The sequence below is a fragment of the Ambystoma mexicanum genome, chromosome 6q (assembly GCF_040938575.1).
Source record: "Ambystoma mexicanum isolate Mex_15411 chromosome 6q, UKY_AmexF1_1, whole genome shotgun sequence".
Lineage (NCBI taxonomy): Eukaryota > Metazoa > Chordata > Amphibia > Caudata > Ambystomatidae > Ambystoma > Ambystoma mexicanum.
Genome location: NC_090937.1, coordinates 1476082640 through 1476107434, shown reverse-complemented (window position 1 = coordinate 1476107434; position 24795 = coordinate 1476082640). Strand labels below are relative to the sequence as shown.

The 24795-nt window shown below is 43.0% G+C and overlaps 1 protein-coding gene across 2 annotated transcripts in view; it reads right to left on the bottom strand.

Moving 5' to 3' along the window:
- Positions 1-24795, bottom strand: part of SMYD1 (SET and MYND domain containing 1) — a 169037-nt gene that overhangs the window by 65997 nt on the left and 78245 nt on the right. For both annotated transcript variants that reach the window (XM_069632198.1, XM_069632197.1), the window contains exons 3-4: positions 1952-2165; positions 1482-1612 (exon numbers count right to left, since the gene is read on the bottom strand). In XM_069632198.1, coding sequence (XP_069488299.1) covers positions 1482-1612; positions 1952-2165 — 345 coding nt within the window. The remainder of the gene's footprint in view (positions 1-1481; positions 1613-1951; positions 2166-24795) is intronic.

Sequence of the window (24795 nt, the reverse complement as noted above, 5' to 3'; positions counted from 1 at the left end):
ATGTGAAAAAGTACTATCAAATCATAACAGATAGTACAAGTGCATAGAACAGGGCGTGGAGAGGGGGGGAAGGAGGGAGACAAAACTAGCATTAACATTACTATGCCTGACGACAATTGTTGCAGTGCAAGAGTGACAAGAGGAGGGGAAAGGAAAGGGGTGTAAGGGGAGAGGAGGGAAGGGGGGAGGAGAGGAAACAAAACAAGTGACTATCAATAGAAGGTCGATGGCTATTAAGATAGTGCTGGGGCGGGAGGGTGAGGAGAGAACAGAAGGTACGAGGGGGGGACAGACGAGCTGTTATCAATGGTCAAGGGACCGGTGATAAGAGTAAGCCCTTAGGGAAGTAGAGAGGTATAGGGGAGGGAGTGAGGGAGGGGGTGGCTGCAAAGAAAGGCGGCTACGAATTACTATGCCTGGCGGCAATTGGGGTAGTGCCCGAATAGGCAGAAGGGGGTAAGGGAGGGTCGGAGGGGAGGGAGGGTTAGTGGAGAGGGGGGAGAGAAAGGAGGTAGGAGGGCAGAGGTCATGAGGGCAGGAAGAAGGGCCAGGAAACGGGAGAGGGGGAAGAGAGTAATCGAAGGGGCAGAAGGGAAGAAGAAGAAAAAGGAAGAGGAAAGACAAGGGGAAACTGGGGAGGCAGGGGAGACAAGTGGACACAGGTGGAGGGGAGGGGGCATTGGAGGCACACAGACTCTCACGGAGGGCATTGAGGTCACACAGACACTCACGGGGGGACTGGGACACACAGACACTCACGGGGGCATTGGGGCCATTCTGTAATCCTACAAGAGATTTCTGCATTACACCTAAACATCCCGCCTGAATCATTAAGCCACGCCTACTAATTGCCTTTGAAATGTATATGATTCTGTATTGATAGTTTAAATTAGTAGAGGCAAGGCTAATGCAAATACAAACGGGTTTTATGGAGATGAGTTCTAATACAGATGTGCAGCATGAGCAGGACCAATGATCAAACAGTGTTCAGGAGCAGCACATCACAGGCCCTGGACTTGGCAAACATGAATTGCGCATTAGTGTCTGCAGTCTGTCAACCATGTTTGCGAAAACTGCCCTAAAGCATGCAAATTGTATTTTTTAGAGACTTAAGCAAATTAGTTCCCAATCGTGTTGGAGACTAATTCCTGTAGTATCGTCTCTGCCTTGTTGATTTGTGCTTAGTGTCAAGGATGAAGATTCTACAATCAGAATTTTAAAACTACAATAGATACAAAATTAACATTCCCTGTGCATGTCTTGTACACGTACACAATTTAAGCTATGTGGGCTCCTAACCCCTCAAAGCCTCAGATGTTTATATATAATTTGTCCCCAAAACCCAAGGACCTTCAACCTACGTTTTAAATAAGCCCCCAGCAGTGATGGAGTTGTTGGCACTTAGCTGCACGCTGTATAACCTTTTAATGATTTAAAAGAAGACACAAGCATCATTACATCAAAAGCAAGAATGCACTCACTTGCCGTTGTTGAATATAACCGTGCAATTGGGCCAACAGTCATGGTTTACAAGGCAAAGGTTTGGAAAAATAGCCACGCCAACAGCCTGAAGTCCCCTTTGGTCACTCACAGTAAAACCATTGCAGTTTATCTATCAGGAAGAGAAAAAGAAATTCAAACACAAAACACAACAATTAACAATTAACATGGTAATCAATGTAGGAGAAAATGCTGTTTTCGGTCTGTTTTGTTAGCCTGATGTATCACAAAGGAGCAAGGATTTACTGTAAGTTTATTCGACGTTACAATTGAAGTTGAGGGTTATAAACTATTGCTTATCAGTTTTATTGTGCAAATCAGAACCGCTCAACGGTGCCCAGTGGTATTTGAGTCTTTTATTGTTAAAAGTTATAAATATCTAGAGGCAAAGCCCACCCTTTAATCTCAGCTAGCAAAAAGATCAAAGTGGACAGCTGCTCTGGTGACCTACCACTCCGAACACGTTGGAGATGTACTGCACGCCAAACATGCTGCTCTCAGGTGGCCAGAAGTTAAGGAAGGTTTGGACGTCGGCATCAAGGTCTTTCCTTTGTTCCTCTCCCAGGCTGTCCACGTGGTTCTGCAGGTCATCTACGGCGACCAGGCATCCCTCGGAGAGGCCACCGCCTTCTTTCTCTATCCTCCACATGATACGGGCTGCAAGCCTGTACACACAACAGCATGTATAAGCATTAGCAAATGGATTGACCCTCTCAGTCAATCAGAAGACAGGATTAGTATCCTTGAACTCATAAAACAAGCATTGACCGATCCATTAGGTCAGGCTTTGTTATGTTATGCTATGTCAAAGAGCACTTATACTGCACCCATCACCACCATAGTGATGATAGGGTGCTAAAGTTTGTCTCAAAAGGTGACTTATTCTGCCCCGGCCTGCAGATGAACCAGGCCCTGGCCAGTGGGAGATAGGAGGTGCCAGGTAAAGAGAGGAGAGACTAATATACAAACGGACAGGGGTTATAGGTCAAAGGTTCGAATGAAAAAGATCGAATGACAAAAGGAACGAATCAAAAGGACAGAAAATAAAAGGGTTGGGTTTTTTTTGGTATTTTTGGGCGGTGCAAACCCCCCCCCCCACCCCCCAACCACCTTTTTTTGTGGTAAAAAACACTTTTTTTTCCTATACGGAAACCCAAACAAAATCTATATTTAAAAAAAAAATTCTACCCTTTTGTTTTAGGTCCTATTGACTCGACCCTATGGCATTCGATCCTTTTGGATTCGAACCTTTGACCGGACACCACGGACAGATTATGCAGCTGTGGACATTGCTGATGAATCAAACAGAGTGGTGATTATGAGAGGCGATACATCCTGCAGGTAATCCCCAGCATTTTCTGTGATGGCAGATTCCAGTACATTAACAAGTGCTGCTACAGATACTCAGTGCATGGTTGTGTGATGGAAGCAAGAAGTGAACCAGCATGCTCACGCCACCAAAGGGAGAGACCAATGTAGATATTTCTTTTTCAGTTGTATTGTGTTAAGGTGATCTCAAAATCCTAAATAGACCCGGAGGAATCCGAGTCCATCCAAACAAGACTCAATGAAGAAGAAGACAAAGTGCACATCAAAACCCAGCTTTATTTAGATCAAAACAAAGCTGCAACAGCATACAAGTATTCAAATCTCGTCGCTCTCGACATGTTAATCAAAACCTATTGCGTAAGTACTACAAACGTGTAATTGATGATTCATAACATGATATCAGCATACAAAACATATGGGGAATGGGCACAGGTTAGTGGTGTTGGCTACATATAGATTCCATAGCTCTTAAACATTTCATTGGGTTACAAGTATCTGATAGCTCCACCTGGAACTATCCCTAAATTCAGAAAGGTAAAAATGAATCATCTTTTCCCTCATGTATCTCTCCCTTAAATGTTGTACATCTAATTATTTCTATAGCCTGGATGTTACAAAGTGGTGGTATGAATTTCCAACTGCACAGATAATTATTTGCTTAAATGACATTTAAATGTGTTACTTGGAACATTAAGGGATGCAATAACCGCATTAAGAGATGTAAAATTTTAGCTCTTTTAAACAAGTAGTATGTTTGCAAGAAACTCATCTATCCTCTATTAAAGCAATGGAAATTCAAACATTATGGGTTAAGGAGGTTATTGCTAGCCCTGCTGTGGCCAAGAAGAATGGTGTCGCAACTTTGCTTAGCAAGAAAATGTCCTTTAACATCTTAGATAAAAATGTGGACATAGAAGGTCGCTGGGCATGGGTCAAGCTTGAGGTTAACTCTGTACAAATTTCAATTCTGAACGTATATGGTCCCACTCAACCAGACCCGCAGTTTTGGATTATTTTCACAAACAATTTTATTAACTTAATTATGTGTGGGGACGTGAATCAGGTCATGAACCCGTTTCTAGACAGAAAATCTAATATATAAAAAATCTAATATTTAAAACGACCAAATCTCACAAATCTTTTCTTGGGTGCATTTCGGAATCAGGATTAATTGACTCATGGAGACTTTCACATCCCTCGACACTCGATTTTACTTTTCATTCTCTCCCTCACAATACGTTATCCAGCCTTGACTATATCCTTACTTCTAAAACTCTTACTGGTTCTATTGTCGATTCCACTATTTCAAATATTCTCATATCCGATCACACCCTGGTTTGTACATCCTTTGTGTTTGACGATCTGAGTCGACCATCCCCACGGCGGAAGCTCAATAACTACTTATTACAAGATAAACAATGTATTGCCTCAGTTTGATCTTTTTGACAACAATACTATGAAGACAACATTAATAACGACACTAATGTGGTAAACAATTTGGATGCATTCAAGGCTGCACTGATGTGTCATATCATGGCATATTAGGGGAGGGAATAAAAGAGGCATATAAAGCACCTGGATGATCTATATTCTCAACTCACATCTCTAGAGCGCAATTATTATCATAACCCAAATCTTGCCAATCTTCATCCACTCATGTCACTTCTCTATCAGATAAATAAAATATTAACTGATTTAGCGGCTGGCACCATACTTAAATATAAAACACACATTTATCAAACTTCTAATAAGGCTGGGAAATAGCTGGCATCATACCTGAAAACTAAGAAAGAGCGGTTTTTTGTCTCTCACATAAAGGATTCCTCTTGTAATGTATATAACCATCCCAAAGATATTCTGAACTGCTTTAAAGAATTTTATGAAATCTATATACTCCTGATTCCCCAATATCCACTGAAAACATGAAAACTTTCCTCTACTAAATTAGCAATCATATTATCCTCAGATTGATCTTTCCCATCTAGAAAAAGATATCACTCTCTCTGATATTACGCAAGCAATTAAAGGATTGGGTAAAAATAAAGCCCCTGGCCATGATGGCTCCTCCGCAGATATGTTCAACTCTTTAGCTCAACCTCTTGCTCCTAAACTCATGTCCCTATTCTCTTATTTTGCCGCTCAAAAAATCATCCTCTGGTTCTTTTACAGAAGCTTTACTCATACCATTTCCCCAAGCAGACAAGGATCCCTCATGCCCTAGCAATTATCATCCTATATCCCTCATCAATGTGGAATGTAAACTCTTTGCTAAAGTTCTTGTCAACAAAATAGAATCCTCCCTCCCTGCTTTGATTAAGTCAGATCAAGTAGGATATGTTAAAGGTCGTAATATCTCCTCCAATGCTAGACTTTTTTATATGTCATACATATTGTTTCCAAAGATAAAAAGGATCGGCAGGGGTATGCAGCTATTGCCCTAGATGCACAAAAAGCATTCAATCGAGTTAGCTGGGACTTCATGTTCCAATCTCTTCTCTGGCATGGTTGTGATGAAAAATGTATTTCTCTCGTCAAATTGCTCTATTATTGCCCCAAATCGTCTATCTGCATAAATGGTCAATCCTCCTCTTTCTTTCCTCTACTTAGAGGTACACGACAAGGTTGCCCCCTTTCCCCAATACTGTCTATTTTTGTGTTAGAACCCTTGCTTGAACTCATCATATCTCACAAAGACTTACTGGGAATAGCCAGAGGCTCTACACATTGCAAAATTGCCGCTTACACATACGATGTTACTTTTATCAAAAATCCTAAACAACACCTTTCCATTCTACTTTATATACTTCATCAATTTAGCCTCATTTCTGGATATAAAATCAACAAAGAAAAATCTGAAATTCTTCCCCTCAACTCCTATTGTCTTAAACATGAGCTTGATTCTTTTGGATTAAAATGGTAAGAGGACTCTATTAAATACTTAGATATACATTTTGCACCCACGATACCTGACATCATTAAACTTAATTTGAGAATATTACTTGACAAGCTCAAAGATCTTACGTCAAAATGGTCCCCCCTCTATCTTTCTTGGTGGGGTAGGCTTGACACAATTAAAATGATGCTCTCGCCTATTATTCTATATTTTCTTTAACTTCTTCCGGTCTCACTTCCAATATCTTTTTTTAAACCCATTTACTCTGCTTTATTAGATTTCTTATGGGGGCCCGGAAAATGTAAAAGGATTGCGATAGCAAAATTAAAAGCTTTCTATGATAAGGGGGAGTTAAGTTCCCTGACTACAAACTATATCACTCTGCCTTCTTTGTGAAACAATCCCGATATTGGTTTAATTCTTACCTTTAGGATGATACCCCGTCTTGGTCCAGACTTGAGGAGTATATTGTTTTCCCATATTATCCAGCTGATCTTATATATCGATTCAACTATTCCTCCTTTGCTATATCTGATCCCATTAAAGCCACAATTGCTGCTCTAAAGACTTTTCTTTTTCCCCATAACATAACTCCAAATGAGGATCTTTCTCCCTTGATTTGGCATAACAAACACATTGTCCTCAATAATAGAACTTTGATCTGCAAATCTTGGCTCAAAAAAGGTATTGGATGTATCCAACAAATTATTAATGGCTCAACTATCTTACCCTTTATGCAACTGAGACATTTGTTTTCTATCCCTAACACTGACTTTCACTTTTATAACGAGTTGGTCAATGCCTTACTAGACACTCTTCATCACTTCTCTAACAACATTCTCTCACCTGATGCCTTTAGAATGCTGCAACTTACCATATCACTCAATTTTACAGCCTCTAAGATTTACTCAGCACTAAAAACCAGTCACAAACCACAATCCGTTTGTCAACTATGGGAAAGGGAATTTGGTTTAGCCTTTGATGAACACACATGGGTTAGCAATTTTCTCTAAAGTCAAAAACATTTCAGTTGCTGCTGACATCACACAACACTTTCTTTACCCCTATCACACTCACCAAATCCAAGATTGGTCTAAAAGATAATTGTTGGACATGTGGTTTTGCACCAGCCTCGTATGAACATATGTTTTTTAGTTGTCCTTTTTTTTAAGTTTGGCAAGATATCTGGAAATATCTTAAACTTATTTTTAAGACGGATGTTCCACTTTCTTTTATGAATATTGTCTTAGGTAACCTTGCTATCTACTGTTGTGACATACAATCTTCAAGGAGAAATCTTTATGATCTGTTTATAAGCATTTCTTTAAACCTTATCACTACTAATTGGAAGAATTCTCGTTCCCTAAGTTGGAGAGGGTGGTGGAATAATATTTGTCACATACAGAGAATGGAACATTACATGGCTAAAGCGCAAGACTCTATCCCCAAGTATAATGCTAAATGGTCATTTTTCATTCAATATTTAAACAGTTTTACTGCTTCTACGCATGGTTCATGAACTTTTTGTTGTATATTCTACACACCATCCTCTTCTTATCAAACAACATGATATTGTTCACAGGTTTTTTGTATTCTCTGTTTATTTGTCGATTATCCCCTCCCACTTACCCATCGTTTTCCTGTTTGTCCCCTGTGTCTATGTCTCCCTTGTACTCGTTTTTATAAAAGTGTCTTGTTCTTATTTTGCAGATTAGAATCAACTAGATACAAACTTCCTCATGGCTTTGTTCTATTTACAGATCTATTATCTATATAAGGACTGTTCACTACTGTTCAGCTGTTTATATCTGCTGTTATTTTATGCTATTATTATTCTAATAAACCTATTAAACTGAAAAAAATGCATCATCTCTGTTACAAGCGGTTGGTTGGCATACTACTTGATGGGCGGTATGACACTTAGGATTCCGATAGGTTGGCTCTTTTTGCTGACCAACCTTGGTTACTTGACAGGTTGTCAATATAGGAGCCAGACGTAGGGTATGGGGAGAGAGGCCCATGGACTGTTCTTCTTTCAATTAGAAAGTTACTATCCTTTATTCTCAGTCCAATTCCTTTGTACGTGTCCTTGTGTGGCACCTTGTTTCTATGTGTGGGTTTAGGGAGTACTGCAGGTGTCCTATCTATGTTTGCTTCTAATGAATAGTCAGGCTCTCCAGTTATGGGTCATGTGCAATAAGATTGTGTTTGAACTATTATCAACACGCGTGTTATGTTTTCTTTTACCGGTGGAGTCACTCTTGAGTTATACTTCATGGAGTCTTTTGGATTACTGTTTTAATGCACCTGGCTAACAAAGGCTGGATGTGCCCTTATAAACCCTGAACTAATCTGGAAGTATACTGCTTGCGTATTAGGAATTGCTATTTTATGTGCTTTCGCTCTGCCATTCCAATCCTCCGTTATTTCACTCTAACCTTGGCACTCGTTGCCAGCCAATGTCAGAGCTCTGCACGGATATGTATTCTTGTGGATTCAGACTTTTGAGTTTTCCTGAGGCCTTAAGGCCTGTGCCTATTCAGAGGCAAGCTATGGCTTCCATTTTTAAGAGGATGACTGCCTAATTACAATTGCTTCTCTGTTAGTGAGCTACATACACGTCGTTCATGTTGAATTTACCTCATACATTGGTTATCTTAGTGTTCCTCATGTCTGTGGATGTTATGTTAGTATGATTTGGGTACATGTCTTTATACCAAAGTAATTTATAAAGAATGCCCATATATTGAATCTTTTATATTGAAAATCTTTATTGTGATTGCACTTTTCTTTTCTTTTTTTGGTGTGTCCTCCTAAACCCCTGTTCCCACCCCTAAAGCCCCATCCTGACTGTTTCCCAAAAAAATGTAACCCTTTATCTCACTAAAATTCCATTCACTATACATGTTTTCAATGTAAAATATTCGATCTATGGGCCTTCTATATAAAAGATTCAATATAAACACTGCATACCATTATTCCTGTCTAATGCTTATATTACCTATTGTACTTGTTCTTCATGTGTAGTGTATGTTTGCTTCATGTCTAATGTATCTAGTGTTACTGTTACAATGTTAGTTTGAGTGTTATTTGCCATCTTCAGCTCACATTGTTCCCAAACCCTGCTGTACAAGTGGGGGATAAGGGCTGAACGGCTATCTAAATGAGTAACGTCTCTCACCTTTGCCGTATTGGTGTGGGGAGGGGCAGAAGCAACAAATTACATATTCATCTGCCTCCTATCACTCGCCCCTCTGGCTGAGCCCCCTACCACACTCATTCATCTGCCCTCCCCTGATAGGGCACTATGGGTATCCATATTTTTGTCTCACCCCCTCAAGCTACCTCCATGTCTCACATGTTTGTCTGGACTCCAGGTCATGTAACAACATTCCCCATCAGAATCACAGTGTACCCAGTGCTCAGTGTAATTGTGGGGGTCTGAGGATATGTGAATGTTGACCCAGGAGGTGAAATAGGACTCTCCATCGTTTGTATCCTGGGAAAGTTATCCATTTGTGTATACTCATGTAAGTGAGTATCCAAGTTTATTAGTATTTTCATTCCCACTGCCTTTTTGGCAGTCTTTTTGCATTGGTGTATTGTTATTCTAAGGACACAGAAGGCTAGTAGTACTAATACCAATATGACCACTACAATTTTGAATGTGTTCACCAATGAGCAGGATTTCGATGAGAATAGGTATGTAAACCAGTCATCATCCTCAATGTCTTCCACCTCTTCCACCATTTTTGTCTGCAGTTCTTTCAAGGTGCCTTTGTAAGGGTCCCATTTTCCTCATCGTGAGAAGGTGTGTATGTTCAGCAAGACGGCCCATTTCTTGCACACACGCCACCCTCCATGGCTGTAATAAGGTCAAGGACGTACCTATTTTGGAGAGTCATGAGCCTGACTGCCCTGAGCTCTTCCCTTATGGTATTGAATCTATCATAGTTGCATTTATTGTTTGCAAACGCTCCCATCAGCTTATTTGCAACCATTTAGCATTTATAGCTGCTTGTAACCCAGGAGAGAATAAGGATGTAAAGAACATTGTCGTTCTATGAAACAATGTGTGTTCATCTGGTATGTTATCATACACGTTTGCTAATTTTGTAGAAAAATAGTTGCCTCTTTATGGGAATTACAGGGTAAGAAACCTTTTATTTCTAGTATGGGTGTTCATCCGGGGGAATCACCAATCTGCACCTCACTCTGGGGTACTGCTATAGCTGGTGCACTTGTTGCCACAAAGTAGCAATGGCCTCCCCAATTCGGAGGGAGCTGCATGTAGGATATGGAACCAAAGGCCCAATAATGGTCCATTAGTACCGACATGCCTACTTTCAATCCAGGTGCATAAAAATGTGTTTTCACCCTTTGTTTTCTCCCACTTTAATGTGCCCGTATTTCTGAGGTATAGGGTGTCATTCTTCAAGGGTACTATACTGTAGAGGGCCTGCTTCATCCTCTACTCACATTAGTATTTTAGTGTATTTGGCCCATTCTGTAAGGTACTCATTTACTTTTTGCACAACTACTTGCGGTTGTTCCAAGTACCTGTACTTTATAGCTGATCAGCCCTTCACCGCAGCCTTCTCTAGTAAATACCTGTCCTTCTATTTGTAACTGGCCTCTCCCCCAAAACCCATGAATTTCTCTCCCCTGTTTGTAAGTGCATTGCAGAAATTAGTGGTTTTCTGTTGTTATTTTCCCTCTTCCGGGCCTGACAATTTCTAATGTATTACCTCACGTTTTGTTTCAACATCGCTCATCAGGGACATTTCCTTTATGAAATTATCCTCACGTGGCAAATCTTCTTTGATTACACAGTGCATGGAGGCACTTCTGCCCTGAAATTGCTCAATGTGAGGTGTATCAGACATGTGCTCCGTGTGCGAGTAGTTCAGTGGCTATGACTATTCTGGAGGCACTCATGGTGAAGGGGATGAGTGAACATACAAAATATCTCTCATCATGTGTCTCCCTCCCCACTTTGCTCATATGTCATTACAACATGTTATTAAAGACATGCAAAATACTATCAAAATGTAGGCCAATGAAGCGTTGATCATCAATTACATTTAATGTTTGCCCTTCTCCTGGGAGTGCTATGTTTAGAATATTTCCCAGGTGTCATACTGGCTGTACTGGTGTGTCATCTGTATGCTGGAAGCCCCTCCTTTTCCAACAGGACATTCCTGCTTGTACTGTGGATGTCAGTTAGGCAGAGTCAGAATACACCATTACTGGCTCATCTTAATGCATTTTAAGAGACAAAATCAAAGCTACCAACTCTGTCACTTCTGCTGAGAAATGCGCTGGCAGTCTTGCGCTTGTTACTGCCTCAAAGCTGTAATTCTCTGCTGCCTCCACTACTGCTGTTCCACTGTGCCTCTCTCCAGAGCTCTGATCTATCGTCGATGGCCCATCAACGAAGATAATCATCACGCCACCCCCAGGCCATTTTCCTTGACCTGAAGTACCTCAACATAATAATCAGTATAGGTAGTACAATCATGTGCATAATCTCCTGCCTTCACTGTTTCTGCTATGAATCTGGCTGGGTTCACTGCTTGACATCTAGCAACTTTGATTGATGAATTTGATATGATCACCTCGTTGACTGAAGCTCTCTGTGTCGTCAATGTACCTTTATGCTTTTCAGATGGCGAGAAGAGCATGTTCATCATATAATGTAACTGAACAGGAAATAGTTATGCTGGCTGATTTCACAATGGCAAAAGCTTATGCAGCCAATGCTTGCTCACATCGGTAATGGCAGTAATGATCTCATTACTGGATCTAGGATCCCACTGTAGAATTTGCTGATGTTGTTTAAACCATAAAGGTTTTCTGTGCAAGGACAGCCGTCATCACTACTCCATTTGAATGGCAAAACAGAAAAAAGTCTTCATTGTAATCAGGAATTCTGAACATCGGAGCTGTGCTAATTGCTAGCTTCAACTCATCAAAGGCATCTATCATCTGGCCTATCCAGGCTATGTCATGTTTGTCATGTTTGTCTTCCTGTGCTTCTTCTGATTCTTTTAAGAGTGGCCTGACACATGTGTTGTTTTCAAAGACCCATGCCCTACAATAATTACAAAGGCCTACAAATTGCTGTAATTCTTTCACTGCATGTTTTGGTGATTGCTTCTGCGCTTTCAAGAGTCACCTTCCTCTCTTCTTGTGATATTATCTGACCTATGTATAGGTCCTCCTCCTGAAAATATTGTAACTTTTCTTTGTTCACTTGGTACCCATTTTTCATCCAATACTATCAATAGTTTCACAGACTAGGGTGTCATCCACATATTGGATGACCGCACTGTCAAGTTGTACATTTCCTAAGTCCATCTGCAATACCCTGCTGAAGACTGAGGGCGATTCACAGTACCTCTGGGGTAAACGGGAATGCTGCAATCGGAATTCCGTGATAGGTGAACGTGGTCAAATATTGAGACTCTTCCTGCTAGTTTATTGAAAATAAAGCATTCTTTAAATCAATCACTGTAAAATATTTAGCTGTAGATGGGATGTTATACAATATCGTGGCTGTATTTGGAATTAATGGAAATTCGGCCTCAACAATATTATTCAGGGGGCGTAAATCCTGAATAAATCTCCCCCTGTCATCTTTTTTATCAGGTACACCACTGTGTTACATGGTGATTTTGAAGGCACTAATATTCCCTGTCGCACTAAGGCGGGGATAGTTTCATAGATACCCTCATCAGCTTCCTTTGACATGGGATACTGTTTTATTCGTGGTAAAATGGGTCCATTCTTCAACTAACTTTTGACTGCTCCTACTCCTTTTCATAGACCCACATCACATGTGCTGCCGGTCCATAATGAGCTTGGTACATGTGCCAAATCTTCTTGAAGAAAGGATGGTACTTTCCTCACCAATGACATTCTCTGGGGATCACCTTGTCCTCAATTTGTACCTGATATTTAAGACTGATGTTAAACATAACTTCATCATCTGAGTCCTCATCTGTAAACAATTCTTCATCTGTCAAGTCAGTCAGTCTGTGTACAGAGATGAGCACCATTACTGTGTGCCAGTTTACCCCTTCATCATCTACTCCATGTAAGATTACTCTGTGATTTCTTACTATTGCTGCTTCTAGCTCAATTGTAACTGACTGCTCTTCTGCCATGTCTGTGGGTACTTCTGGTCTAAACACAAACTCTGATGGTAACCTCAATATGTTGTCCTTTATTCTTAGAAGCCATGCTAACATCATATGTACTCTATAAAGGAATACTTCTGGGTTTAGTGGCACCCCTCTTGGTACCTTTGGGCCATAGAATGCCGTTATGAATTTTTGTGCATTCATATAATGGATCCCTGGGGTAGAACATATTATCCCATTTACATTTAACAAGATTTTCATATTAAATTTAGTCATTAAATCCCTTCCCAATATGTTGATTTATTTTATGGGACTATAACAACAGCTTAGACATATCATGTTCTCCGATGGTTCTGGGTAAGTTATCTATAAAAGGAACCAGTGTCGTCGTACCAAAAAATCCTTGTGCGTCCATGGAAATACCTGACATCAGGAATGTTCCCTCTCTAACACAGGATCGATGTGGTATCCTGGTATGATTGTACTGACTGCTTGAGTGTATGCAGGGGCCTCATAGAATGGTGAGGTGGAGCTTGGAGTGTGGGAGGCCTGGGGATTCTACAGAGTGTCGGTTGGGACTTTAAGTTAGACTAGGAGCCAGGGCAGAGGCTTGTTACTTACTCTCCTACCTTTCATTGACTATACCTATGTAACAAAGAAGAATAAAGCCTGTTTCTTTCACAAAATGTGATGTAGGGGTGTGCACATGATGAAGCATATTTGTGTATTGTTGTGTATGTGTTAGTGGAAATCCTTTGTAGTGGAGTTGTTAGTTGTACATGTGTTGGAGTTACATGTATTTGTGGGGTGGCTTTCACATGCCGGCCGGGTGTGTTTGCCTGTATGTTGGAAAACCTTTTGTAGTAACCTCTGAATGTTTTTTTTTTTTACATGCGGCATGTGGAGAAGAAGCATTTTAAAAGCTTTCTGATAATGGAATTGTACTCGAATAAGTGCATATGAGATGCATACGGCGGTGAGATGTTACAGAACAAATTGATATCGTTATGTATTAATGTTTTGTGATGTATTAATGTTTTGCCAACATGATTACATCTCAGGAGGATGTTTATGCGCATTGATGAAGTGCAACGAATGTTTTAAATATAATGTATTTTGGAAGTAATTATGGAGTTTGTTTGAATGTGTAAATTGTGCAGGGCGATTAAAGTTTACCGAAGTTTTTAGCGATACAAATTTAATAGAGTTGTGCCATTCTGGCATGTTTGAGCTGTGGGTGTGTGCAGTGTGTCATTTGTTGGACGCTATCATTAGGAATTGCATTTTAATGTGAATTGCTCATACGTAATATGGGGATATTGAAAAAGAAAAATATTTTTAATGATGCATTTTTTTGGAAGATGCACAGGATTTTGGAAGCATGATGTTTACATGTTTAAGTGATGTTGTAATATACGCTACAGTACAGATACAGTACAAATGTCCACAGAGTTTGTTTTGTAGATTATGCAATTTGCAGGGATGTTGAAAATCTTGAAGAGTTTTGAAAAAATATTCACATTACGAGTTTATTTAGGAATCACAAATCATTTTGATTTTTTTTTTTTGTGATTTTGCCCCCCCAGCATGGGACTGATCAACACCATGGCTGGTGGTGCAACATATCCCTGTTTTAGGAGATGTAGAGATTTTTAAAATGCACATTTGTGAGTAGTATGTATGTTGTGTGGACTGTAAGGTTGGAGTTGCATTTGTGAGTGCAATTTTAGTAGTTGTGGGCATGTGATGTAGGGGTGTGCACATGATGAAGCATATTTGTGTATTGTTGTGTATGTGTTAGTGGAAACCCTTTGTAGTGGAGTTGTTAGTTGTACATGTGTTGGAGTTACATGTATTTTGTGGGGTGGCTTTCACATGCCGGCCGGGTGTGTTTGCCTGTATGTTGGAAAACTTTTTGTAGTAACCTCAGAATTTTTTTTTGGAGGTTGGACACTTGTGTTAATAGTGCTCCAGTTGAGGTTAATCCTTTAGTAGGGTAGATATGTAGACACCAGGGCAAGGGGCCCATTTTTGGTAGTTTGGAGGTCATGTTAAATGCATTTGTGCATGGGAGTTTTGGGCAGGGAGCCCATTTTGTAGGTATGTGTGTTAAAGGTGACCGCACATGGTGGTGTCTGATAGGAGTAGTTAGACTCCTTGAAGTTGTATGTAGTGCCAGGTGGTGCAGTGTAAGGCGAAGTTCAGTTGTTTAGCACGCCAGTTGATTTTTATGTCTAATAGTTTTTTGGAGTGGCACACAGATTGTAGGCCAGTGTTAGATTTGTGACTGTGGTTAATTGTGTTTTTTGGGTTTTAGTTATGGTCGTTGGAGGACCAGTTTAACCACGCACTGGCAAATTGAATTCTTTAAAAATTTAAACATCAAAATTTTTATTACATTTTACTGGGAGCTTTGAAATTTAACATTACATATTTTTTTATGTTGTGCTATAAATATAATTCCTGCATTTTTACATCCTATGCCTACCGCTACATCCAATATAGCAGCAAACAAGATTTTCATGTCACCAACAGCCAATGCCATGCATGCCATCTCTCTTTCTTACTTATAGATCCACTTTTCCAGCTCCTGCTGTAAGCAACATTCACTTGTAAATCACATTTTATTTATATGCCTGCGGACATGGTATATACTGTGTCATCCAGGTGTTAAGTTAGGGTGCTATTGCGCGCTTCTTTCTTTTTGGCACTTCCACTATGTTAGACTTCTTTCTACCCGGTAAATCTTGTATTTTTATTTTATTTTTTATGTTTTTATTTGTATAGCTCTCATCAGCCTATGGGCATTGCAGCGCTGTTACAGAGGGAGGAAAGTTGCAAGAATAAATATAAGGTGTACACAGTTCATATGGTTACATTGAACATGTGTGTGCTTGACTGTGACAAGGTAGTTCACACAGTGCAGTGGTATACATATACATGTAGGAGTATGCAGCTTGTGTGGTTACAGGGGGCATGGGTACTCCTGGCTAAGGAGAAGGAGTGTGAGCAAGGTTATTGAAACAACCAAGTTTTGAGGGCTTTGCGGAATGCAAGGTGGGATGGTTAATTCCTGAGCGTGGGTGGCAGGGAGTTCCAATTTCTCGCTCCGATGAAGGGGAAGCTGGCACCGCCTGCTCTGGCGCATTTTGTAAATTATTATTTTTACATTTGTAGAGCGCACTAGCAGCCCAAGGGCATCGAGGCGCTGGATCTCTGGTACAATGAGTTGGTGGGAGTATGGAGTTCTGATGGCTCGGAACGATGCAGCTCTGACTATTTTCGAGGACAGGTGGGGGGGCTGTGTGATTAATGCATTTGTGTGTGATGGAGAGGGTTTTGAATAGGGTTTTGAATAGGACACGCTTTTTAATGAGAAACCAGTGTGCTTCACGTCCTGCTATATTGATGTGTTCTCTTTTGGGGATTTTAAGGGCAGCTTGGAGTGTGTTTTTTTGATTGTTTGGAATTTGGAGTTTCATCAGGTTTTTTGAGGATGTACCGGTGAAAAGGACTTTGCAATAATCCAGTCTCAAGCCTATTATCGCTCTTGCGATAGAAAGGCAGTTTTCAGTGGATAGGAATGGTCTGGTTGTGTTAACCAGCTTAGTGTGGTAGGTTGGTGAGGAGGTGATGGTGCTGACTTGTTGTGACATGGAAAGAGTGACATCTAGATAGACTTGACAGAGGGGGGGACAGGGATCTGGATTTTGGCGATAGTGAAGGAGGTGCATTGGTTGTTGAGCATATTGAGGGTTTCCTGGAGACCAACCAAAGGATTTCTGTGTTGTCCCCATTAAGGCAGAGCCAATTGACTGCCACCCAGGCCTGAATGGTGGAGTAAAGTGAATTGAGGGACTTGGAATCTGTTTGGTAGTTGCTAGAGAGTGGGAGGAGGGCTTTGGTGTTATCAGCTTAGTTGATGTAGGCGAGGCCGACGGAGTCCAAGATGTCGAATAGTTGCTTTGATAAAGATATTATAGAGCTTGGGAGAGATACAGGCTCAATGCGGGACACCACATTGGATGGTAGCTGGGGCCGCGTAGGTCTGATCTGAGAACACTCTCATGGCTCTACCTTCCAGGAATTATATAATCCAGGCTGGGCATTGGGGGAGAAATGGGCTGAGGAGGTGAGTTGATGGCACAGAATTTTGTGGTCCGCTAAATCAAAGGCAGAAGATAAGTCTAGAATGGGGAGTAGGGCTGGCTTGCCTGCATCCTTGATCCCATCCAGCAGTTTATTAAGCCAACGCTATACCATGGCCTTGGTGACAGGCGGATTATAGAAGACCAAGGATTCCAATGGATTCCAGGAAGTGTTGGACTTGAGAATAGGCTGCTTTGTCTAATATTTTTAGAAGGAAGGGGATTGGTGTTTTGGGTCTATAATTGTTGGGGGAGGCTGGGTCCAGTGAAGATTTTTCAGGAGTGGCTGAACCCATGCTTCCTTCAGGCAAGGGCAGACCAGTCCAGAGGTTAAGGATGCATTAATAAATGCTGTGATGAGCTGTGTCAGGGAGGCATCAGAATCCTTGATGAGCATGGCTGGGCAGTGATCACCTTTGCAGTTAGATCGTTTGAGGTGTTATAGGAGGGTAAGGACCTCAGGATCTGAGATGTCCTTGAAGGTGAAGAGGGGGAAGTTCTGGGAGGCGGGGTTGGTGGAGGGTGTTGCTTGAGGTGTGGTGAGGGCATTCTGGTTAGTTAGGATTCTGGTACGAGGGAGGTCTAGTTTGTTAAGCATGGCGGTTTGGATATTTCAGCACCAAGCTTCGTCTTTGGAGATAACCTGCGTGGTGGGGGAGTGGTTGGGAGTTTTAGTTTAGTTGACATGGGGATGGAAAAGAGGATGATGTGGTGGTCAGTCCAGGGGCACAGGAAGTTGGATCTGATGGACGGGGAGCAGTTATGGTCAGTTATCCAATCCAGAATGCAGCTTTTAATGTTTGTGGGGTTCATGAAAGACTGTTTGAAGCATAGTGAGTCTAGTACTTTGACAAGGGATTTGGCATGAGGATCCTCCGGATCATTTAAGCCAAGGTTCAGATCTCCTAGCAGGATGGACTTGGAGGATGTTTTTAAGTTGTCGGATAGGAGATAAAGTAGGTTCTCATGGAAGTTAGCTAAGGGGCCGGGTGGTGGTAAACAATATGTATTGTGATGGTGCAGTTAGGATAGATAGTGAGCTTGATAGACAAAATTTCACTATTTCCTACGAGGGTAGTGTTGAGCTGTCTAAGAGGGAAGGAACCTTTAGCTATGAGGGTGACTCCATCAACCCCCTTTGGTGTGTTTGCGGTCCTGACTGTAGATGTTGTAAACTTGGGGAAGGGCTAGGAAGATGACGGGGCCCTTGGCTTCATGAAACCAGGGTTCTGAGACGGCTAGGAGGTCCAGATTGTGCGCTGTGAGGAGTTCACAAATTTCCAAGGCATGTGCTGGGAGGGAGCATGCATTAATGAGGGCACATTGGGATGAGGTTGGAGGTTTGAGGCCTTTCCTGGGGAGGTGGTTATTGGCTACAGCTAGGGGGTTGTGGTGTGGCGGCTAGAGGTGTAGGTTGTACTAAGCTTATGGTTAGAGTAGACAGTGAAGTGGGAGAATGGAAGACCAGGCTCCCGTCCTTCGCCTCTCGCGCTTGGCCTAGAGGGTCACGACCCAAACACCCGCCACGAGACGAGTTTGTCCATTTACCAGACGACCAGATACCCTGGTACAGGAACATACGGATGTGCCCATCTGCCTGCCCAGCAGCCCGCACTGGCCATGCCGACACTTGCGGCACGGATCAACTAGACTAAAATCTACACGTCGTTAGAGATGCCATGACGACCTAGACAACGGGAAGCACATCTGTACAAATGTACACACTGGACATTCCCACACCAACCTACACGAAGAATATACTCAGTGCTATGACGTAGGCGACAGGCATATTCACGGACGTGCATCTTTATTATTTTTTACATAGGCTTTCAGAATGCAGAAACGCAAGACGCGTCATGAACTCTTCTACTAGCTTGCTCACGCTTCTCTTAAAACCAGTTACCGCCATGAGAAGTATAATGAAGACAATACTGGTCATGAAATTATATGCTCCTATAACCTAAAGCACCTGTGCACCAAACGGACAACTTATGCACCAGGCCCAAGTAGGCCTCAAACAAGAGCTCCCGTGGACATCAACAAGGCAAGAGTCAGTTGCTGATCCTGCAGAATGAGCTCGGCGAAGCAACCAGCCAAGGTCGCAATGTTGCAAACCCACGTTCCAAGAGCAAATCATCAAAGGCACGATGTTGCAACCTCGTACTCCGCGCACCAACGTTAAAGTCACACCAACAAATTAAACCAGACGCGCAGTAGAAAAACAATATTAATTGTGCAGAATTCTGCCTCTTTCACGGTCCCTCCCCACGTGACCAAGCCGAACCTGACGAGATGCCAAACCCAGGAGAACAGAGGCGTCTGGATCCCGCGCTACGAGACACTGGCAGATACACTTGAAAGGCTCAATGGACATCTGCAACAGTGGGAGCGGTCCCCCGTCCAGCTATGAATAAGTCCTCACATTGTCTGCATGTACCCATAGTGAAACATTGTTGCAACTTACAGGTACACCGAGAGCTGGGAACGACGGTGGTCCCAGGCTGGGAAGCTCACGGGCGCACCAATCAGAACATGGGGCTCTTATCACTGACGCCAGCAAATTTAGCCAATCCTCAGGAGTCTTCATGTAACAATTCTCATGTATCTAATTGTAGGGACAACCCAGATATACCACCTGACTACACCTTGTCCACTAATATCTTTCTCTATATGTGTGCTATACTAACCCTACCACTCGAACACCCAATTAAGAGTGGCGATAGGTTTTTTGTTAACTTTCTGAAGTGACGCAAGTAGCGCGTCATAATACAGTAAAAAGGGCCTGCGAGCCCCACGATTGTGTGTGTGTCAGGACGAACGCGTACTCTCCTTGACCCATCCCTGCCGTTTTGTCTAATAAACAGCAGAGTCACCTTGCTCCTTGTGTGCGTCTCATACTCTATCTCATCTCATCTGGGATATACACGGGAGGAGTTGGGGCCTCCCTGCCTGGAGGTCGGCGGACGGCCCGGCCGACCCCGGCAGAATTTCCCCCCGACAAGTTGGAGGCACTGCTGAGATCTGTTTAAGATCGACTTTTTATTTTTACTTTTTCCAGGCACTCCCGTTGCGAGGAGGCCCGGCGGCGCGGCCCCCTCTGCCGTTGCCCCCTTCTGAGGACTACAGGACAATCGCGGAGCTGCGAGAAGACCGGACAGCGCAATCCGGATATTGGCCCTCGGGAGCCGGTTGAGAAGTATCCCGCCCGCGGTTGGCGAGTGTCCAGACGTGGTCCAGACGAGGGGAGGTGGCGAGCCGCTTGGAGGGGTGCACGCAGTCGAGCGGCCCTGCATCGAGAGAACTTGGTGAGCATGACACGCACAACGAGCAATGCGAAATTGTGAGGGAGGGGGAGGAAGTAAATAAGGGAGGAGGGAGGTATTGCACAGATGCGCGGCGAAGGTTTAACAACTGAGTGTTGTTAATGGAATGAATGGTGACGAGACGAGTGCGAGAGAAGTTGGCTACGTCACGCGAAAGAGGGGGGCGGAGCACGAAACATCACGTGTGGCCGCTCGTAGACATTGATTGGCCTAAATCGCGACTAACGTGTAGGGGTGGGTGTGTGTGGTTTCCTACGATTTGATATTCATTGATCAGTGAGTAGATGAGGTTCCCTATTGTTCGAGCAAGAAACTCGATAGGTAGATGACGAGGTTCCCTATTGTTCGAGCAAGAAACTCGATAGGTAGATGACGTTTCCCTGTAGGCGGTAGCTAGTTGCATAGTTGCCCAATACGGAAGATAATTGGCTGGTTAAGCCCTCCTGTTGAGGGGCGTATCACACGCGAGGCGACGCAGCGTGCGCAGTCCGATTATATTATTGATGAGATTACCTTGTTCCAGGAGAGACAGGAAGACAGCTGTAGGGTTAGCGGGGGTAGATTGCAAGTGTATTTTGAAACTAATAATGAGAATGTACCAGTAGCGTAAAGACATCGGTGACGTCACCAGCAGGGATTTAATAGGATATCGCGAGCACAAGGAACATTGGGTTTGAGAGTGGTGGGGAAGAGAAACATGATAAGGGAGCAGATACGGAGATAAACGATAAACGAGTGGATCGGAAGAGGAGAAGGGGAGAGGGGCGTGGCTGCGCACGGAGAACGCCGGCCACGGCAAGTGTAAAAGGGGGAGGAGAACGAGGAATCAGGACGACTGTATAAGATCGTCGTAAGGGGTACGCAGCCACAGGGGGCTGCGTGCGCCTCGGCCGCAGGGGGCCGTAGGGGAATGAATATACAATATAAATTATACATATATATATTTGTGTGTTATTATTTTTTCTTTTTTTATTATTATTACTGCATAATTTGTCAAGGATTGTCGTAAGTCCCCACACTTACGGGGCCAGGTAAACAATATAAGGTTGTAAATTGCAAACTGATAGTGAAGGCAGGAGTAACAAGTGGGGCACCACTATGTCATATGGGACAGGGTCGGGAGGGTGGGGGAACACCCTCACTACCCCACTACAACACATATGCACCACACTGCCACCCCATAGGGAGAAATTAATTAAGTACAGCATAGAGTGGACCCAGGGGACGGATAACAAAATGTCAACACCATGGCCGCCTAATGGTAGTTTCGATCCATATGCCCAACATTCACTGCTAAACCATCTGCACAATACATACAAGGGGAAGAAGTTGGCGAGCCATGTGGAGGTGTTTAATTTATGGAGGATGTTCCAGGGGTCCCGACCAGGACCAAATGGAATGTTCTCTATGGGAGAAACACCGGAAGTAAAGGAGATTAAGAAAGAGGGAACGGATGGGGAAAAGGGGTGTGAAAGGACAAAGAATACGGGGAATGAAGGAGAGGGAGGAGAAAAGATTGATAAATCAGACAACATAAAAAAGGAACCGAGCAACGAGATACCCATAACACCGGGAGTGAAAACAGAGGGAGAAGGGTTGTACCCTTTAAGAGAATTAGGAGAAATAGAAGGACAGTTAAGGGCGGCTGAAGGGTACTCGAACCCGGCATACAGCCCTCCACCATATGTGGCCCATAGGAAGATGACAGTGGGGGAGGGGAGGATTGGAGAAGAGCAGATTGTAGAGATAGGACATGATGAGTGGGTAGCTGCACAGATATTATTAAAATTACGGGGTTCACTAACGGGAGAAGAGAGGGAGGCAGTAAAGAGAACAGACGAGGATAGTACAAGGGAGAGTGAGATGAAGGGGGAGGAGCTATTACGACAAAGAGAAGAGATTTTGGAGGAAAAATTGGCAAAGCTAAGGGATGAGCAGAATGAATTAATAAAACAGCTTGAGAAGGAGGAAAAAGAGAGAGTGAGGAAAAGGAAAGAGGGTAAAGACGAATTGGACAAATTAAGGGAACGAAATGAGGAGCAAAGGATAGAAGCTGAAAGGGTAAAAGCAGCAGCAGAAAGGGTGTCAAGAGTAGTGTTGAGAGAAAAAAAGAAGGAAGAAGAAGATAAAGAAAGGGAAATGGAAATATGGAGGAGGAGGGTAGTATCAGAGGCAGCTAAGAAATATGAAGAGGGGAAAGCAATAGAAAGAGAAAGGGTGAAATGGGAAAGAAAGAAAGAGGATGAAAGAATATTGAAACAGATGAGCAACGAAGTGATGGAGGAACTAAAAAGGAAAAGGGAGGAAAATAGTAGGGAGATGGAGGAGAGGAGTGAAGGGGAAAGAGGAGGGAGTAATGGGGAGAGTGAAAAATGGGGGGATGTATATAGAAGTAGAGAAGTAGCAACAACATCAACACCAGGGGGAACAGTTGGTAACAAAGGAAGAGGAGAAATGGAGTTAATAGACTTAGAAACAGTAACAGTAAAAGGGAAAAAGGCAGAGTGGGGGATACCATTTATGACTGATTAGAAGAAGGAGTAGAGAGGGTAGGAAGAAAGAGTGAAAGGGAAAGCTTAGATAAGCTGTACCTCACTAGAACAAACATAGACTCGCCATGGATCAGTAAGAGAAGGGAGGAGCTGGAACAAAGTGAGGAGAGGGTGCAACAACTAGTGGAAAAACAAACCCATGAAGCCACACCATCGCCATCTCCATCACGCCCTCCCCCATCGCACCCTACATGCTCAACCGCCACACGCTCGCTGCGCACAATAAAGCTTGCGCCCTTCATGGACGAATTGACTCCCTATGCATGTCGGCTTAGAGACCTCCCTAGCCACAGGCAAGACAGACAAATAAACATACCCATATTAAACACAGGAAATGACGAAAAAAGGGGAAAGGACGAAGAGGGAGGTAGGAGTAGGGGTAGTAAGGAAGAATTTGAAGTGGTAAAGGAAACGGGGGAAGAGGAGGGGTGTGAGGATTCAATATTATGGAGCGTAATGGGTGACACAAGACACAACTTAATGCCACTGTTGGAGAGAGGAGGGGTTAGACCGCAGTATGTACCTTGGAAGCATACGGATAAAGAAAATATAAAATGTAGGCTCCCATCACTAAGTGGAGGTGCGGGTAAGTGGATATATGAAATGGAAAAACACACCGCAGGACAGAAACTAGCAGTAGGAGATGTGAAGGGCCTGTTAATATCAATATTAGGGGATAGAGCGGACGACATCTGGAAGAGAGCGGGATTCCATGGGGTAACAATAACGAACACATCGCATGATGGGGCGCCATTTGCAAACTGCAGACATGCGCTATGGCAGGCACTGAGAGTACAGTACCCAGACACATCAGACATAGGAGCAATTACTTCCCGTAAGATGCGTGAGAATGAGGATCCTGTTGATTATATCCAGGATATTCAAGAGAAGTGGCGCATGGAAACTAGAGAACAATGGGATAAAACACCAGCCATATTTTACTATATACTAGTACAAGGGCTCCCAGAAGGAGTTCAGAAACAACTAAAGAAAGTAGTGGGAATGGAAGCAAAACCATGGCCAGAAATACAGCTGACTATAGTACATCATTGCAGGATATGGCAAGGAAAAATGAAACAAAAGGAAGAGGACAGGAAAACAGAAGAGGCCAAACTAGTACAGAAAAAACTTACTAAATACACAATGGAAGGGGCACTAATAACTGCGCCCACACCAATGGCCCAAAGCCCCACACAAGTAGTGGCTGCACAAGATCCAGCTCAAATAGCACCTCCACAAAGTATAATACAGCAAGTGCCGCCACTGCAATTACACGCACCAAACGTGGGAGGAGGGTACCCAATGCAAGGAGCTGGGTATTATAGTTATAACAGGGGGAGAGGAGGATTTATGAGAGGGAGAGGATACGGATATAATACCCAACAGCAGGTGGGGGGACTTGGAAATTCCTACCCCACAGGGCAACCGGTATACCAGGACAACACAGGGAGCTTCCCATGGCAGAGCAGGGAACCACCCGTGTGTTGGAGTTGTGGACTAATAGGACACATGTCACGTACGTGTAGGGTCAGGCCAGGAACACCAGCATGGAATGGGCAGGCACAACCTAGGCCATCACAAGAACAGCAGGGCATACAACAACAACAAATAACGCAACAACAGCCACAAACATATTCACTGCCACAACAGCAATTAACACAACAACAGCCACTGCCACAACAACAAGTAGCGCTAACACAACAACCCCAAACTGAACAAACGCAATTGGGTAGGGTGACGGTCTTGGGACACAACCCTTACACAGGGAATGGCCAATCATTGTACCCCCAATAGGACAGCCCACAGACGGCCTTGGTGTGTCCCATCCTGTCAGTAACACCTAATAGTGCGGAGGAGCCACGCATAGAGGTAACGATAGGTGACAAAAAATTATCATTCCTTGTT